This window comes from Oncorhynchus masou, chromosome 24 (assembly GCF_036934945.1).
Source record: "Oncorhynchus masou masou isolate Uvic2021 chromosome 24, UVic_Omas_1.1, whole genome shotgun sequence".
Taxonomy (NCBI): domain Eukaryota; kingdom Metazoa; phylum Chordata; class Actinopteri; order Salmoniformes; family Salmonidae; genus Oncorhynchus; species Oncorhynchus masou.
In genome coordinates, this window is record NC_088235.1 from 26,811,186 (window position 1) to 26,830,494 (window position 19,309).

At 44.2% G+C, this 19,309-nt stretch overlaps 2 protein-coding genes across 3 annotated transcripts in view; both read right to left on the minus strand.

The window, feature by feature from the left end:
* The window catches only part of LOC135511963 (tectonin beta-propeller repeat-containing protein 1-like), a 49,801-nt gene extending 40,062 nt beyond the window's left edge, over positions 1–9,739 (minus strand). Inside the window, exons 1-10 of one of the 2 annotated variants that reach the window (XM_064933501.1) lie at positions 9,511–9,739; positions 6,222–6,404; positions 3,686–3,808; positions 3,398–3,523; positions 3,046–3,220; positions 2,677–2,777; positions 2,252–2,353; positions 1,872–2,023; positions 823–1,412; positions 460–605 (exon numbers count right to left, since the gene is read on the minus strand). In XM_064933501.1, coding sequence (XP_064789573.1) covers positions 460–605; positions 823–1,412; positions 1,872–2,023; positions 2,252–2,353; positions 2,677–2,777; positions 3,046–3,220; positions 3,398–3,523; positions 3,686–3,808; positions 6,222–6,404; positions 9,511–9,735 — 1,923 coding nt within the window. In that variant the 5' untranslated portion in view covers positions 9,736–9,739. Of the gene's footprint in view, positions 1–459; positions 606–822; positions 1,413–1,871; positions 2,024–2,251; positions 2,354–2,676; positions 2,778–3,045; positions 3,221–3,397; positions 3,524–3,685; positions 3,809–4,684; positions 4,713–6,221; positions 6,405–9,510 lie in introns of those variants that run through there. The other variant, XM_064933502.1, reaches the window with a different exon arrangement.
* A 7,765-nt stretch (positions 9,740–17,504) lies between these two features.
* Positions 17,505–19,309, minus strand: part of LOC135511965 (brain-specific angiogenesis inhibitor 1-associated protein 2-like protein 1) — a 63,197-nt gene continuing 61,392 nt past the window's right edge. Inside the window, exons 13-14 of the mRNA XM_064933505.1 lie at positions 18,184–18,224; positions 17,505–18,074 (exon numbers count right to left, since the gene is read on the minus strand). Of these exons, the coding sequence (XP_064789577.1) occupies positions 18,002–18,074; positions 18,184–18,224 (114 nt within the window). The 3' untranslated portion in view covers positions 17,505–18,001. The remainder of the gene's footprint in view (positions 18,075–18,183; positions 18,225–19,309) is intronic.

A 19,309-nucleotide genomic window follows, 5' to 3' on the forward strand; every position in this document is an offset into this window, starting at 1 on the left:
AGGGGGGAGGGAGGGAGAGAAGGAGGGGACGGAGGGGGGGAGGGAGGGAGAGAAGGGGGGGACGGAGGGGGGAGGGAGGGAGAGAAGGGGGGACGGAGGGGGAGGGAGAGAAGGGGGGACGGAGGGGGAGGGAGGGAGAGAAGGAGGGGACGGAGGGGGAGGGAGGGAGAGAAGGAGGGGACGGAGGGGGAGGGAGGGAGAGAAGGAGGGGACGGGGGGAGGGAGGGAGAGAAAGGAGGGGACAGAGGGGGGAGGAAGGGAGAGAAGGAGGGGACGGAGGGGAGAGGGAGGGAGAGAAGGAGGGGACGGAGGGGGGAGGGAGGGAGAGAAGGAGGTGACAAGGGAGGAACTAATGAGCCTCTATACAACAAGGACAAGTCATAAACAAACTCATTTTATCATGGCAACCAGAAAAAGCATTTGCAAGCATTCAAGTTGTAAGGACGTTCAACGTTCAACCTGTTCTATGGCCTGTTCGTAGTGTTTAAAGTTGTCCATCTCTCTCTTGGAGCGTTCGCTGAGCTGCTCAAAGATCTGTTTCCGCCAGGCAGCTGTCTGGGCTGGACTGATGGACAGACTCATGGACTGGACTGATGATGACAGGGCTGGGAGAGACAAATAGACAAAGATCAAATCTTTATCAACAACATGTGAGGAAACACTCCAGTTGCTCAACAACAACAATAACAAGCACAGGGACACTGTTCTATCAGCCAGAAGGGTGTATTCTGTAAATTTTGTTTTGTAAATTGCTAGGCTTTTTTTGATATGCAGGAGAAATAGAATTTCAGGGCGATACAATATCTACAGTATGTGTCTCACCTGTGGCAGAGTTGAACCAGTTGAGCTGGGAGTGACAGTCCACACCACAGCCTCCTCCACTGACCCATGCCCAGAGTGGATGTTCATCCACCCCATAAGGCTCCTCCTGACACAGGGTGTAGGTGGCCACAGAGGACAGGCTACAGGTGTCAGCCGCGTCCCCTCTCACCCCAGCAGGCCCCACAGCCAGGTGAGTCTGGGTCTCTTCTAGGTCCACGTTACTCCATTGGGGGTCCCCAGGCCCTCCAGACAGGCTGGGGGACAGAACCAGGGCCAGAGGGGGAGACTTGGCATCTGCTTCCCGAAGAGAGGCCTCCTCTTCTGGGATAGAGGGACCGGCGGTGATGGCAGTGTGGGCCCCCTCCCGTTTGACCTTGCGGTCAGAGAGCATCTCGGAGATGAAGCTGTCGCTGGTGACCTTGGGGATGCGTGGTTTGGGGACGTTGGGGTCAACGGTAGGGGGATCGGGGGGAGGGGAGGAGGGACAGGCCCCTACTTCTAGGACTGCCCTTTGTGGACCGTTCTTTGTGTCTGAGTCTTCACTCATCACAGACTGTGCTCGCACCTCTCCACTGAAGAAACAACCAGCACTGAGAGAGAGACGGACGGACGGACGGAGAGAGGGAGAGACGGACAGAGAGAGGGAGAGATGGACAGACGGACAGAGAGAGGGAGAGACGGACAGACGGACAGAGAGAGGGAGAGACGGACAGAGAGAGAGAGGGAGGGAGAGACGGACAGACAAACAGACAGACAGACAGACAGACAGACAGAGAGAGAGAGAGAGAAAGAGAGAGGGACAGAGAGAGAGAGAGAGAGAGAGAGAGAGAGAGAGAAAGAGAGAGGGACAGAGAGAGAGAGGGAGAGAGAGAGAGAGAGAGAGAGAGAGAGAGAGAGAGAGAGAGAGAGAGAAACTGATGAGAGATAGTATTACACAGAGCACCCAGCTGGCAGACAGCTTAGCAAATCGCTTTATGTAGCCGAGGTTGCCCAAGCAGTGAAAACAATGTGTGTGTGTGTTTATGTGTGTGTTCATGTCCCCAGCCCACCTGTGCAGACTGCTAATGCTGGCGGAGGAGTGGGACCTGATGTCTCCGTCTCGGGGCACGTTGACAGCCTTCCAGGCTTTACCACTCAACTCACTGGAGGTCACACCCTGACGGAAATACACTGCTCGGTCCTCACAGCTGATACCCCACACCTGGATGGGACAGAACACATGAGGCGAGAGCCAGACAAGAAACTAACATGACATTGTGTTTGTTCTCCATTACTAAACTGCCTTTTAATCATTATGAATCATTTCTTCATGAATGAATGTACAGTTTATGATTTTAAGCCCATGCCATAAGGCTTGGCTATGAGAGTCTGAGGGAACGTTATAATTAGTTGAATAAGCAGAAGAAATAGTTAAGTCATGGCTCCTTACCTGATCGTTGAGACCCACGTTGATCATGACCATCTCCCCGATCATCCCGATCCAGCCTGAACCACGGGGGTTATAGCAGTTGATGCCACGTCTGTACCATACCTAACAGGTACCGACAGAAGATCATCAGGGAAACAGTCATGACTGAATGATTCATAACCAGAGGTAGACATGTGGCGGAATTAAAATGAAATTTGTGTTTTTTTCCTAAATTCTTCCTTTAGCTCATGTTCATCATTGTCCAGCTCCACATTAACTATCATCAATAAATTCAAATTCAGTTTTTTTTTCATTTTTTAAGCGTCTTTGTGATTCTTCATGTAATGAAAAGTGCTATTTAAATTAAATCTATTAGTATGATTATGTCCAATAATGAAGCATATAAATTAGTGTTCAGTTATGGAAACCCAGTGGTATTGTCTTACCTTGTTGTCCTTGGTGACAGCCCAGACTACGTTGTCCCCCACAGCTACGTGGATGGCCCCGGCCTCTGGGTTGGGAGAGTCCACCACTACCCAGGAGGAGCCTGACGGAGAGAGAAGAGGGGTAATGGGGCCATGAGACCATCAGACTCTTTCTCTTCATCTCTCTATTTCCCTCTTTCTTTAGCTCTCTCCTTTTCACTCGCTCTCTCTGTCTCTCTCTTTATCTCTCTTTGTCTCTCGCTTTGTCTCTCTCCATTACACACACACACACACACACACACACACAAACAGACACAAGCATTCTGTCTCTCTGTGTCTCTCTAACATACGCATCCACGGATACACACACTTCCTCTGTCAACCAGTCACCTCGTGGGCAGTCTCTGGTGATGCCCTCCCTGACGATGAGTTGTCCCTCCCAGAGCACGGCCCAGACAAGGTCCCCTGGACCACAGCTGATCTGCACCACCTCCCCAGGCAGAGACACCTCCTCCCAGCCATCCCCCTCTGGGCTGTGGTGGTGGATACCCTCACGAAACCACACCTAATGACCCAGATCAAACAATCAGTCAATCAAATGACTTAGGAATATATTAGAGTTGTGTACAACCTGGCAGTGTTTTGTGATCTCTGAAGATATGACCTCCCCCTCTGAGCTGTGTGTGTCTGTGTGTTAGTGTGTGTGTGTGTGTATGTGTTAATGTTTTAGTGTGTGTGTTACCTTGCCCTGTAGAGAGACAGCCCACAGAGACAACCTCCCCCTGGGCTCCTCACTGATCTCCCAGCCTCCACAGCTGATGTCATTAAAGGGGTCTGGAAGGGGACCACTGTGACCTTCTGACGGGATCTGGTAACAGAGAGAGACAGGTCAACACACACACACACACACACACACACACACACACTGTAAACTACGGTACATGATGAGTACAATACAAGCATGTACACTGCAGAGGTACACAGTTACATCCTGGTTGTGGCAGGTGATTATATTTCTCCAAATACACACCTTGGCCCAGGTGTCTGTGGCCTTGTACCTCCTGTAGCGGATCCATCGCCTGCGACGGACACATGAGTTCCACTTCTTATCTTTGGTGTAGGTGGCAGGGAAGTCCATGGCATAGGTCCAACCCTGCAGACACACAGACAGACCCATTGAATCAGTATAGTGAGTTACAGGTATTAGAACAACACGTTGTTGTTTTGGCTTCGTACTCCAGCACTTTGGATTTGAAATGATACACTGGCTATGAAGTGCAGACTGACAGCTTTTTAATTTGAGGGTATTTTCATCATTATCGGGTGAACCGTTTAGAAATTACTTTTTGTAAATAGTCCCCCCATTTTAGGAAACCAAAAGTCCTGTGTCAAATTCACTTATATGTGTATTAAAGTAGTAGAAAGTTATGTTTTTGCTTACCTCCCCTGATATTGGTAATGGTGAGAGGTTAGCGTGTCTTGGGTGTATGATCTTTGACCCTCTGTAACTTTATCACTCATCATTATTCAAGATTCATTCAGGATTATCTGTAATCACCGTAGCATCCACATTAATGTAGAAGTGTTTAGAAATATATTCTATTCTTATCTACAATAAAAGGGACTCCATAATGACACAATACGTTATTTACCATTCATTTCTACTGGGAACAAAATAACCTGAAACACAACCAAAACAAACAGCAAATGCATTCAAAAATGTGTAAAGTTACAAGCTTGATGTAGTCATTGGGCACTATCAATATGGGACCAAATACTTCACTTTTCACTACATTAATTCACATAAGTGAATTTGTCCCAAAACTTTTGTTCCCCTAAAACTGGGGGACCATGTACAAACAGTGCTGTAATCACGCGATATGGATGAAAATACCCTCAAATTAAATCTGCCATTCTGCAACTTAACCTTGTATCATTTCAAATCCAAAGTGTTGGAGTACAGAGCCAAAACAACAACCAATGTGTCACTATGTACACTCCATCCAAACATTTCATGCAGATGAATTACCTGACACATGGAAAAAGTCCAGACGGGGCTGATGGAAACATGAAATGAGGGTATAAATGCCGACAGACAATTTGTTCTTTCGACATGTTGGGATCTTTTTGTCTGTAAAATTAATTATGCGAGAAATAGCAGTGAAAATAACCATGATACCGATGATATGTTGTGTGGCCCTCCCACTATGACTCGGGGAAGCATGCAGTTCATTAGGCTACAGATGAAATAAGTTATGATGAACTTCACAGGGTGGTGAAAGTGCACAGTGATGAGCTTGATGCTCCTTTCCAATATATATCGAGGTTCTTATTCTGGTGACATGATGATCACGCTTATGAATATTAATCTCATACTGTAGGTAGTCTACCCACTGTATCAGCCAGCTGTTGGCTAGAGCACAAGTGCCAAGACCATTGTGGACACATTTTCTATACAATGCAACAGTTTTTGTGACAAAACCATCAGTACATTTGAAAATGTGATGGTACATGGGAAATGAATGATGGTACATGGGAAATGAATGATGGTACATGGGAAATGAATGATGGTACATGGGAAATGAATGATGGTACATGGGAAATGAATGATGGTACATGGGAAATTAATGTAAAAAGTTGTTTTTGTGTGCACTACATCATCATGCACATCATTTCATCTGCAAAAAGTCAGTTTGATGGAAACATCTCTGGTGGGAAAATGGGCATATTGTTTTACGCAGATTTTAGAGTATTGGAATGAAAATCTGTCACCAATTGGATGGAAACCTAGCTAGTCTACTGTTGGAGATCACTGTACGTGAGGGGTAAGACAATGACAGAGAGGGAGGGAAGAAAGACATAGAGAGGGAGAGAGAGAATTAGAGAGAGGAGAAGGAGGGGAGGAGAGAGAAGGAGAGAGAGGGAAAGAGAGAGGGAGAGAGGAGAGAGGGAAAGAGAGAGGGAGAGAGGAGAGAGGGAAAGAGAGAGGGAGAGAGGAGAGAGAGGAAAAGAGAGAAAGAGAGAGGGAGAGAAGAGAGAGAGGGAAAGAGAGAAGGAGAGAGGAGAGAAGGAGAGAGAGGGAAAGAGAGAGGGAGAGAGAGAGAAGGAGAGAGAAGGAGAGAGGGAAAGAGAGGGAGAGAGAGGGAAAGAGAGAAGGAGAGAGAGGGAAAGAGAGAAAGAGAGAGGGAGAGAGAAGGAGAGAGAGGGAAAGAGAGAAGGAGAGAGGAGAGAAGGAGAGAAGGAGAGAGGAGAGAAGGAGAGAGAGGGAAAGAGAGAGGGGGAGAGAGAGAGAAGGAGAGAGAAGGAGAGAGGGAAAGAGAGGGAGAGAGAGGGAAAGAGAGAAGGAGAGAGAGGGAAAGAGAGAAAGAGAGAGGGAGAGAGAAGGAGAGAGAGGGAAAGAGAGAAGGAGAGAGGAGAGAAGGAGAGAGGAGAGAAGGAGAGAGGGAAAGAGAGAGGGAGAGAGAGGGAAAGAGAGAAAGAGAGAGATAGAGGGGACATATAAAATGGAGGAGGCGAGAGAGGAGAGAGAAAGATACAGAAAAGAGAGAAAGACGGAGAACATTCACTTCTTTCTCTGTGGGCTCTCCTCCAAAGTTCCCGTCAATGTACCAGTCCCCCTCCCACTCCCAGTTGGTCGAGGGAAGAAAGAAGCTGTCAAGGGGTTGGTGTTCCAGTCCTGTGATGTTACTCCACTGCCAGCGGTCGCTCGGCAACAAGCGATCTGAGAAGTTATCCATGGGATTCCATCGCTGAGAGAGAAAGAGAGAGAGATAGAGGGAGATATATATATTTATTTGTATTATTATTTTTTTTTTAATTGAACTTTTATTTAACTAGGCAAATCAGTTAAGAACAAATTCTTATTTACAATGACGACCTACTCCAGCCAAACCCGGACGACACTGGGTCAATTGTGCAACGTCCTATGGGACTCCCAATAATGGCAGGATGTGAAACATATATACATATATATACACATATATATATACATACACATATATATATACATACACATATATATATACATACACATATATATATATATACACACATATATATAGAGAGAGAGAGAGAGAGAGAGAGAGAGAGAGAGAGAGAGAGAGAGAGAGAGAGAGAGAGAGAGAGAGAGAGAGATAGAGGGAGATATATATATTTATTTGTATTATTATTATTTTTTTTTAATTGAACTTTTATTTAACTAGGCAAATCAGTTAAGAACAAATTCTTATTTACAATGACGACCTACTCCAGCCAAACCCGGACGACACTGGGTCAATTGTGCAACGTCCTATGGGACTCCCAATAATGGCAGGATGTGAAACATATATACATATATATACACATATATATATACATACACATATATATATACATACACATATATATATACATACACATATATATATACACACACATATATATATACACACATATAGAGAGAGAGAGAGAGAGAGAGAGAGAGAGAGAGAGAGAGAGAGAGAGAGAGAGAGAGAGAGAGAGACTATTAAAGACTACCAGAACCCACTGGATTCTCCAATTACATTGAATTAACTACAGGACAAAATACAAACCCTCCAACCCCAAAAAACCTGTGGTGTTGATGGTATCCTCAATGAAATTATAAGATATACAGACCACAAATTCCTATTGGCTATACTTAAACTCTTCAACATCAACCTTAGCTCTGGCATCTTCCCCAATATTTGGAACCAAGGACTGATCACCCCAATCCACGAAAGTGGAGACAAATTTGACCCCAATGGGATGTGGGATGTGTCAACAACAAAGTTGGGAAAATCCTCTGCATTATCATTAACAGCAGACGAGTTCATTTCCACAGTAAAGAAAATGTACTGAGCAAAGGTCAAGTGTACTTTTTACCAAATGATTTGACAACAGGCCACATATTCACCCTGCACACCCTCATTGACAAACAAACAAAAAAACATAGGCAAAGTCTTCTCATGCTTTGTTAATTTCAAAAAGCTTTTGACTCAATTTGGCATGAGGGTCTGCTATACAAATTGATGGAAAGTGGTGTTGGGGGAAAACATACAACATTAGAAATTCCATGTACACAAACAACAAGTTTGGGGTTAAAACGGGCAAAAAGCAAACACATTTCTTTCCAGGGGGGTGGGAAAGGGATATAGGTTAAGCCCCATCCTCTTCAACATGTACAGTGAGGCAAAAAAGTATTGTCAGCCACCAATTGTGCAAGTTCTCCCACTTAAAAAGATGAGAGAGGCCTGTCATTTTCATCAGAGGTATACTTCAACTATGACAGTCAAAATGAGAAGAAAAAAATCCAGAAAATCACATTGTAGGATTTTTAATGAATTTATTTGCAAATTTGCAAAGCCATCACCTACAGAGAGATGAACCTGGAAAAGAGTCCCCTAAGCAAGCTATTCACATACACAAACAGACCCCACAGAGCCCTAGAACAGCAACACAATTAGACCTAAACAAATCATGAGAAAACAAAAAGATAATTACTTGACACATTGGAAAGAATTAACAACAAAATGGAGTAAACTAGAATGCTATTTGGCCCTAATCAGAGAGTACACCTTGCCAGAATATCTGACCACAGTGACTGACCCAAACTTAAGGAAAGCTTTGACTATGTACAGACTCAGTGAGCATAGCCTTGCTATAGAGAAAGGTCGCCGTAGACAGACATGGCTCTCAAGAGAAGACAGGCTATATGCACACGACTCACAAAATGAGATGGAAACTAAGCTGCACTTCCTAACCTACTGCCAAATCTATGACCATATTAGAGACACATATTTCCCCCAGGTTACACAGATCCACAAAGAGTTAGAAAACAAACCCAATTTTGATATCACATATCTACTGGGTGAAATACCACAGTGTGTCATCACAGCAGCAAGATTTGTGACCTGTTGCCACAAGAAAACCAGTGAAGAACAAACACCATTGTAAATACAACCCAATATTTTCCCTTTTGTACTTTAACTATTTGCACATTGTTACAACACTGTGTATAGACAATATGACACTTGAAATGTCTTTATTATTTTGGAACTTCTGAGAGTGTAATGTTTACTGCAAATATTTATTGTTTATTATCTACTTCACTTGTTTTTGCAATGTTAACATGTGTTTTCCATGCCAATAAAGCCCTGGAATTGAAACTGAATTGAGAGAGGGAGAGAGAGAGGGTTACAAGGACCATAAATGCATCAGGTGCAAGAGAAGCACAAACACAGGCACAGACAGACACACAGTCACACACACACACACAGCCCACCCTCCCCCCACCACACACACACAGCCCACCCTCCCCCCGCCCGCCCGCCCCACACATACACACACAGCCCACCCTCCCCCCGCCACACACACACAGCCCACCCTCCCCCCGCCCCACACACACAGCCCACCCTCCCCCCGCCACACACACACAGCCCACCCTCCCCCGCCACACACACACAGCCCACCCTCCCCCCGCCACACACACACAGCCCACCCTCCCCCCACCACACACACACAGCCCACCCTCCCCCAGCCCCACACACACACACCCCACCCCTCCCCCGCACACACAGCCCACCCTCCCCCACCCCACACACACACAGCCCACCCTTCCCCCGCCCCGCCCCACATACACAGCCCACCTCCCCCCACCCCACACACACACAGCCCATCCCCCCCACCCCACATACACAGCCCACCTCCCCCCACCCCACACACACACAGCCCACCCTCCCCCCGCCCCACATACACAGCCCACCCTCCCCCCGCACCACACACACACAGCCCAACCCTCCCCCCCCCCACACACACACAGCCCAACCCTCCACCGCCACACACACACGGACCCTGTACCTGGTTCTCGAATGTCTCCTCCTGGTAGCGTATGGGAACATCACTCGAGTGGACATTCAGGTAGATGTGATGGTCACAGGCGATACCCCAGCAACACTGCTGCACGGCCGTCACCCTCTTAAACTCTAACACAGCATCATGACACTGCTCCCACTGCTGCCCTCTGGTGGACAAGCTGTACACACGCCCATACACATCCACTGCCCACAGCAGGGACACAGGCATGTTCAGGCCTAAGGAGAGACGTACTAAAGTAAGATGCACTGCTTTCATTTAAAAGATTCAACTGTTCGGTCTAAAAATAAGGACATTTACCTCAGGGTCAAGCCAGCAGGCCATCAGATTTGCCACCAGTGCTCCTTATAGGACACATCACTGCACTCTATACTCCTCTGTAAACTGGTCATCTCTGCATACTTGTCACAAAACCCACTGTTGCTGCTTATTTATAAAACCCTCTTAGGCCTCACTCCTCCCTACCTGAGATATCTACTGCAGCCCTCAGCCTCCACATGCAACACCCGTTCTGCCAGTCACATTCTGTTAAAGGTCCCCAAAGCACACACATCCCTGGGTCGCTCGTATTTTCAGTTTGCTGCAGCTAGTGACTGTAACGAGCTGCAACAAACACTCTGACAGTTGTGGCTGCTTTGTGTGATGTATTGTTGTCTCTACCTTCTTGCCCTTTGTGCTGTTGTCTGTGCCAAATAATGTTTGTACCATAATTTGTGCTGTTACCATGTTGTGCTGGTGCCATGTTGTGTTGCTACCATGTTGTTGTCATGTTGTGTTGCTACCATGCTGTGTTGTCATGTGTTGCAGCCTTGCTATGTTGTTGTCTTATGTCTCTTATGTCTAATGTTGTGTTGTCTCTTGTCGTGATGTGTGTTTTGTCCTACATTATATTATTATTAGTAGTAGTAGTTTTAATCCAGCCCCCGTCCCCGCAGAAGGCCTTTTGGTAGGCCATTTGTGAATAAGAATTTGTTCTTAACTGACTTGCCTAGTTAAATAAATGTTAAATATTTTGATTAGATTTGAAATAATAAAAATAAAAAATGTAGCTAGGCTAAGCTAGGCTAGCTGGCAGGCCTGATTTTTTTTTTTTTTTTGGGGGGGGGACATAATGACACATAATTTGTACACTGCAAATCAACCACAAGAAGCCCAAACATATATAATATTTGACTAAAACATAATCATTTCAAACCTTGCTTATATTTGTACATGATGTGTGGGAATACTTGGGAACTGATTTCTTAACCTTAAATCACCTAGAAGCTGATTTCCTGGTTTTTTAATAGTATTTTATGTGCAACAATAAAATTACAAATGAGTTCGGTTATTATATTTTTTTTGCTCTGAAAACTTGTGGGGCCAAATAAAACCACACGCGGGCCAAATTTGGCCAGCAGGCCACTAGTTAAGGGAACACTGATCTACACTCATTGAAGTGGTTTTAACAGGTGACATCAATAAGGGATCATAACTTTCATCTGCATTCACCTGGTGAGTCTATGTCACCTGGTCAGTCTATATACACTCAGTGTATATTGTCTCTTTGTCCCTTTGATTGTAGAAGGCTTTAAGATAATCTTATCCAACCCAAGTATATCAATTTGGGGGTAAAAAGCCAACCTGACCATACAATTTACCACTGTTCTGTGTAAACTGTGCCAGCTTCATCCTGTCCTATTCCTTGCCCACTGCACTAGGGCAGTGGTTCCCAACCAGGGGTACTAGGACCTATCCACGGGAGGTACTTGAGAAGAAGGCACTGTTCTATCTTGTTGTTGGGAACCACTGGGTTAGGGGCACTGTCTATCTTGTTGTTGGGAACCACTGGACTAGGGCACTGTCTATCTTGTTGTTGGTAACCCCTGGACTAGGGGCACTGTTCTATCTTGTTGTTGGTAACCACTGGGTTAGGGGCACTGTTCTATATTGTTGTTGGGAACCACTGGACTAGGGGCACTGTTCTATCTTGTTGTTGGGAACCACTGGGTTAGGGGCACTGTTCTATCTTGTTGTTGGTAACCACTGGGTTAGGGGCACTGTTCTATCTTGCTGTTGGTAACCACTGGGTTAGGGGCACTGTTCTATCTTGCTGTTGGTAACCTCTAGGTTAGGGGCACTGTTCTATCTTGCTGTTGGTAACCACTGGGTTAGGGGCACTGTTCTATCTTGTTGTTGGGAACCACTGGACTAGGGGCACTGTCTATCTTGTTGTTGGGAACCACTGGACTAGGGGCACTGTTCTATCTTGTTGTTGGGAACCACTGGACTAGGGGCACTGTCTATCTTGTTGTTGGGAACCACTGGACTAGGGGCACTGTTCTATCTTGTTGTTGGTAACCACTGGGTTAGGGGCACTGTTCTATCTTGCTGTTGGTAACCACTGGGTTAGGGGCACTGTTCTATCTTGTTGTTGGTAACCACTGGACTAGGGGCACTGTCTATCTTGTTGTTGGGAACCACTGGACTAGGGGCACTGTCTATCTTGTTGTTGGGAACCACTGGACTAGGGGCACTGTTCTATCTTGTTGTTGGTAACCACTGGGTTAGGGGCACTGTTCTATCTTGTTGTTGGGAACCACTGGACTAGGGGCACTGTCTATCTTGTTGTTGGGAACCACTGGACTAGGGGCACTGTTCTATCTTGTTGTTGGTAACCACTGGGTTAGGGGCACTGTTCTATCTTGCTGTTGGTAACCACTGGGTTAGGGGCACTGTTCTATCTTGTTGTTGGTAACCACTGGACTAGGGGCACTGTCTATCTTGTTGTTGGGAACCACTGGACTAGGGGCACTGTTCTATCTTGTTGTTGGGAACCACTAGACTAGGGGCACTGTTCTATCGTGTTGTTGGAAACCACTGGACTAGGGGCACTGTTCTATCTTGTTGTTGGAAACCACTGGACTAGGGGCACTGTTCTATCTTGTTGTTGGGAACCACTGGACTAGGGGCACTGTTCTATCTTGTTGTTGGGAACCACTGGACTATGGGCACTGTTCTATCTTGTTGTTGGGAACCACTGGCCTAGGGGCACTGTTCTATCTTGTTGTTGGGAACCACTAGACTAGGGGCACTGTTCTATCGTGTTGTTGGAAACCACTGGACTAGGGGCACTGTTCTATCTTGTTGTTGGAAACCACTGGACTAGGGGCACTGTTCTATCTTGTTGTTGGGAACCACTGGACTAGGGGCACTGTTCTATCTTGTTGTTGGGAACCACTGGACTATGGGCACTGTTCTATCTTGTTGTTGGGAACCACTGGACTAGGGGCACTGTTCCCTCTTAAACTCTAACACAGCATCATGACACTGCTCCCACTGCTGCCCTCTGGTGGACAAGCTGTACACACGCCCATACACATCCACTGCCCACAGCAGGGACACAGGCATGTTCAGGCCTAAGGAGAGACGTACTAAAGTAAGATGCACTGTTTTCATTTAAAAGATTCAACTGTTCGGTCTAAAAATAAGGACATTTACCTCAGGGTCAAGCCAGCAGGCCATCAGATTTGCCACCAGTGCTCCTTATAGGACACATCACTGCACTGTTCTATCTTGTTGTTGGGAACCAGTGGACTAGGGGCACTGTTCTGTTGTTGTTGTTGTTGTGATTTAGGGATCATGCTATGAGGTTACAATAATAACCATGATTAAAGCTGCAATATGAACTTTAGGGGCAACCTGAAATGTGAGTTATAGAGCTGTCATTATTTTACATTTAACTAGGCAAGTCAGTTAAGAACAAATTCTTATTTACAATGATGGCCTACCCCAGTCAACCCCGGACGACGCTGGGCCAATTGTGCGCCGCCCTATGGGACTCTCAATCACAGCCAGATGGGATCCAGCCTGGATTTGAAGCAGGGACTGTGGTGATGCCTCTTGAACTGAGATGCAGTGCCTTAGACCGCTGGGCCACTTGGGAGCCTGTTCTATGTGCACTATTTCTATGCTTCCCACTCTTAATTTTAGTTTTTGCATCTTTTACTTTCGGTTTTGTACACAAGATTAAAACAGCTGAAAATACAATATATTTGGCTATGGAAAATATATTTCACAGTGGTTTAGACAACACAACAATATTTAGATGATACAAAGATATGTCACATCGGTTTAGATGATACAATGATTCTCTACACTATACTAGCTTGTTTTGTCACATAAACTGAAATTAGGCGAACTATTAGAATTTTAGCAACTAGGAAACGGCGGAGTGATTTCTGCATAGTGCATCTTTAATACAACAGTGCTTTGTTTACACTATTTAAACCACATCTCAGGTAGGCTGAGTCACGTGTCTTCATCACTGCCCCATATTCTGAACACTGTGGTCATTACACCATAGTCTATGTGGCATAACATAAATATAGTATGACGTTTATCATGAATAACTTCATAATTTTAAACTTTTAAAGGGGATTTGCTGAGTTATGTTAAACTAACACCCCTCCTCTCTTTTGGAGCGAGTGATGCTCTTCAAAGGCATAGTCCCTGTCGCTAGCAATTAATTAACTGATGTAGCCAGAGAGAGACCTCTGTGTACTGTCTGAACCGAGCTGAGATATGATCTTAAATAGCCCACTTGACTCGACAGTCTCTTTAGCGACAACTGTCACCCACCAAGCAAACTGCAACATTGTAACTTTTTGCGAGAATACTGTGAAAAATGAATGACATTTGTTACATTGTAATGGCGCAGTGAATGATCAACATGGATACATTGTAGATAGTACAATCTTGCTAAGTGACATATAGCTAGGCTTCGGTTGTCTTATAAAGCACTCTAAACTAGTATTAGCCAGCTAAGTGTATCACAGGTAGTCTGCTATTTTTGCATAATATAGCTAGCTGGCTGCTGCTGTCAGACAATCTACAACCGCATAACTGAATGACATTATGTTGCTTATAGGGAGGTTTACCACTGCAAAACCAGAAATTAAATAGCTTGCTCGTTAGCAGTAGCTCATCACTTACCTTGTGCTCCATCTCATAAACCGTATGGCAGTTCACGTAAATCACTGCAATTCATTCGGCATATCAGATTGAATATGCAGTGATTTCACGTTTGCCACTACTGTATCTATTTACATTGCAATCGTTTCCTAATCCGAAACAGGAAGTGTTGGGTTTTACTGTAAACGCAGATTGGCTGCTGCACCAAAATGAACCAATAGCTACATTTGTCCAGTAGGTAACGCTCGTAGTTTAGTTATTAAAGGACAGTACAAGGTATGATAGCATTGGATACAACAATAGAATACAATCGGTAATGTACTCGTCTTTCCTTACCAGCACTGAATTTGCTTATAGCTGGTATATTGAGGAAAGTTTTACTTACAATGACTGTGATGTGTGGCTTGCACTGAATGTAAGATGCAATGTATACTTGATCCGAAAATGTGGTCGGAGGCGCCATATGAATGGTGTGACGCAATTGCGAAACTTCTGGAGGTACGCAGAGGCCAACATGAGCTCTGTTCCGCATCGTCGTGCGCCTCTCAAATGTTGTGACAATGCAGAGGGCTCTGTATAGCTCCGCTTTGACACACACACACACACACACACACACACACTAGGAGTGGACAGTGGACATAATGGACAGTAATGTCCTATTGACAATCCCTCAGCGTTGTCTCATGCTTTTCCTTTCAAATGTGTCTTATGACCAACAAAATAGCAACGTAAACAGACTCTAGTGGTAAACATAAGACATCTTTATTTAGATATTAATGTGAGTGTTTATGGCTATTTACTATGGGGCAGGAAATAATGGTAGCCTACTCATTCGTTCAATATAAAATAAAAACGACTCATTCAATTAAAAGACAACCAAATTCTCAATTTCATCTCATGTATTAAGGGACATACAACATTGTCAGTTATAAGTCTTCATACAGATATTCAGTAGGTTATGGCAGTAAATTGCAAAGACAGTACATGAATTTTAAATTAAAAAAAAAAATAAAGACCATGTTAAGGTTTATCCTGTTTTACTGTGAGATAACATCACTTTAGTCTACAGAACACCATGGTAAAGCATTTTCCTTGTCACCTTTAGAGAATGACAGAATACACATCAGTATCTGAACAGAGATAGAAGAAGAACCATAAACGTATTTGGGAATCATCAATTATCATGGACAGCAGTGTGTATCATGAATTCCTCTACACTGAAGGAAGAGAAAAACCTATATACTCTTTCGATATACTGCATGGTTCATACAGTAATTCTACCAATAACACAATGTTATTGTGATTTACAACAATTGTGTATTTGTAAAACACAGTCTTCAGCTTACCATGAAAAAAACAAAGATAAATTGTCTCCTTACAACTTTATAAACATCATGAACCTTTAAACAATAAACATCATGAACCTTTAAACAAGTATGAAAAAATAAATTTTAAAACTATGAAGAAATAGCATAGCAGAATCCATATGTCAATCCATTCCCCATTCAGCATACATACATTTAGTAGTCTATGGCTAATCAAAAATCACTTATTTTCATTTTAAACATAACTAACATGAGCTATATTCATTCTTCCATAAACTCTCATTGTTTACACTCAATACACTTAGTTGGGGCTGAGTAGACTTCTTTATGATGAAATGAATTTAAAAAAAATGATACATCTCCAATTTGTTTAAAATGTACGCATAAATAGTAGCCTCCCCATTGAAAAATGGTTACGTCATAATGAAAAAATAAATATGGCAAAAAATGTAGCACTTCTTTCCCCAACTAGTGTCCCTGTGCCTAATTCCTACAACTACTACAGACAGAATACAGTGCCTAGAGAAGGTCTACAGACAGAATACAGTGCCTAGAGAAGGTCTACAGACAGAATACAGTGCCTAGAGAAGGTCTACATATAGAATACAGTGTCTAGAGAAGGTCTACAGACAGAATACAGTGCCTAGAGAAGGTCTACAGACAGAATACAGTGTCTAGAGAAGGTCTACAGACAGAATACAGTGTCTAGAGAAGGTCTACAGACAGAATACAGTGCCTAGAGAAGGTCTACAGACAGAATACAGTGCCTAGAGAAGGTCAACACACCCCAAATATTACAAAAATAAACTAATAATCATTTTGCCTTCCTACCGATGTACACAACCTAATACACATTTTCAGTGAAGTAAATTACAGAAAATGTTCAACATGAGAAAAAAAAGAAGTCTTGATTGTGTATGACTTCACACCCCAGAGTTAATACTTGGTGGAAACACTGTTGGCAGCCATTACAACTGTTAATCATTTGGAATAAAATTCCAACTCTCGACAACTCTTAGGGAAATACATATCCATAGTTTTTGTCAAAATTGCTCAAGAGCAGTAAATGATCATATAATAACTCATGTTATAGGTATGCTTGTCAACGGCAGGGACTGGGGAGTTTGTCATGATCAAAAATAAATATGAAAGGAGCAAAGTCCAGGTAAGAAGTTAGAGAAAACCCTGCCTCAGTCTTCTGAAAACCTAACCCTGGCATAGATGTTTTTGCGGAACAATTACACAAATGTTATTGCCGAAGACTCCAAAATGTTTGCCAAGAGGTGTTGAGTGTTCCTCAGTAGTCCACTCTCAGTCCTGACTAACTTTGCTTGAAAATCAGAGACACGGTTCGAATATTGGTGCCCATCAATGATTCCCAACCAAATGTAATGAGCTTGAGCAATTTTGCCAAAACAATGGATAAATGTTGCCCTAGTACAACAAATGATTCCCAGCTGTAATGGCTGCCAAAGGTGCTTCCACCCAGTATTAACTCTGGGGTGTTGTATAATTTATCTTTCAGTCTGAAAATGTGAAGTAGTTTGTGTAGGTCAGTGTAGGTCAGTAGAAAAAAACATTTATTCCCTCTGTAGATTACATTTTAAGGCAACAAACTTTGAAGACTCTGCAAAGGGTGTGTAGACTTTCACTAGGGACTGTATATATATTTATTTAAAAAACAATCTGAACGCAAAAGAGTGCGGAAGGTAGCCTGGATTTTATTATGTTTCAGCACTGCCCATAATCATTGTCACTTCACTACTCTGTTTTACAATGGAGCTGGCTACAATGGAGCTGGCTACAACGGAGCTGGCTACAACGGAGCTGGCTACAACGGAGCTGGCTACAACGGTGCTGGCTACAACGGTGCTGGCTACAACGGTGCTGGCTACAACGGTGCTGGCTACAACGGTGCTGGCTACAACGGAGCTAGTTACAACGGAGCTAGTTACAACGGAGCTAGCTACAACGGAGCTAGCTACAATTGTGCTGGCTACAACGGAGCTAGTAACAACGGCGCTGGCTACAGCGGAGCTGGCTACAATGGAGCTGGCTCGGGTACAATGGAGCTAGCTACAATGGAGCTGGTTTGCTGAAGCGGAGTAGAATCCATGCTTTGTGGACATCTTGTTGGACTGTAATTCTGGAGTGTTGGTGGTGCTTTATCATTCCTCTGTCTGGATGAGCTCTGGTTATTAGACGTTGGGTGCTGATCTGTCGTTGGTCACTGTAGGTCTCAGTTTGACAGTGGCAAAGGGATTCCCACCTCTGGAAAATATCAGGAAAAAAAACATTGTCATACGTGAATTCCTTATTATTTCCCATCAAAATCATGTGAGAGGTTATATTGTTATAACAGAGTTATTATAAAACTTACCCCAGAAAGGGAACCTTTCCAACCTCATTGGGTAGAGAGATCTATTAACAAAAAGAAAGAGAAACACTTAAGCCATGATACATGCTGTGTATATTTACTACATGCTGCATTATCCCCATGCAGCTGTCAGTGTTGTATCACTCCTCAGTGAAGAACTCTGGGACGTATTGAGATGGAGGATGCCATGATCTCATGCTGGGTGACAGGAATCTAGAATTATCTAGAAAGGCCAGCACACCGCACACCTCTTCTCTGAGTAGATGGAAATCTTATCGAAACACCAAGCAAGTGAGTGTGATGAAAATAGTTTTAAAACAGACGGTTAACTGATTACGTAGCTATGCTTGAGGTAATTTAGGATGTATAAACGTGTATCTATTGAACCAACAATTACCTGCACTCTCAGAAAGTAAGTTGTGTTTGTTTTCTATCCTTATCTGATGTTTTGAAGATTCATTCTAACAGTGGATCAGGCTGTTATCATTCAGCAGAACAGATTGAATAGATACACCAACGGTCAGAGCAAACGTAACACCTGGGTCAATTTCAGAGAATTTAGTTTTTGCACTGCAAAGAAATTACCCTGTTGGCCTCCTCAACCTATTCCAGGACATAACCACTACACTAGAGGGCAGACAGTGTCCAGGAGTGAGGGTGAATGGGCAGCTATGGGAGAGGCCCCAGACAGTGGCTTACATCAGGAACCATTCATCTTTAAGCAACGTCACCTCTCCACAATCACATGATCAGGGGGGATGGGGAGGTGGGGGGGCAAAGAAGAAGGGAAGCAAGAAGGGGGAGAAGAGGGGTGATAAATGCCCACTCTATTACCATAGCATCCCTAACAGCAGTGTATTTCTCTCAATGCCCTGAGGCAGCAGTTCCAGCACACAAGGGCAATCAATGAGAGGAGAGAGAGAGAGAGAGAGAAATCTGAAGTCAAATGTGTGCTGTTTGCTGATGATCTGGTGCTTCTGTCACCAACCAAGGAGGGCCTACAGCAGCACCTAGATCTTATGCACAGATTCTGTCAGACCTGGGCCCTGACAGTAAATCTCAGTAAGACCAAAATAATGGTGTTCCAAAAAAGGTCCAGTCACCAGGACCACAAATACAAATTCCATCT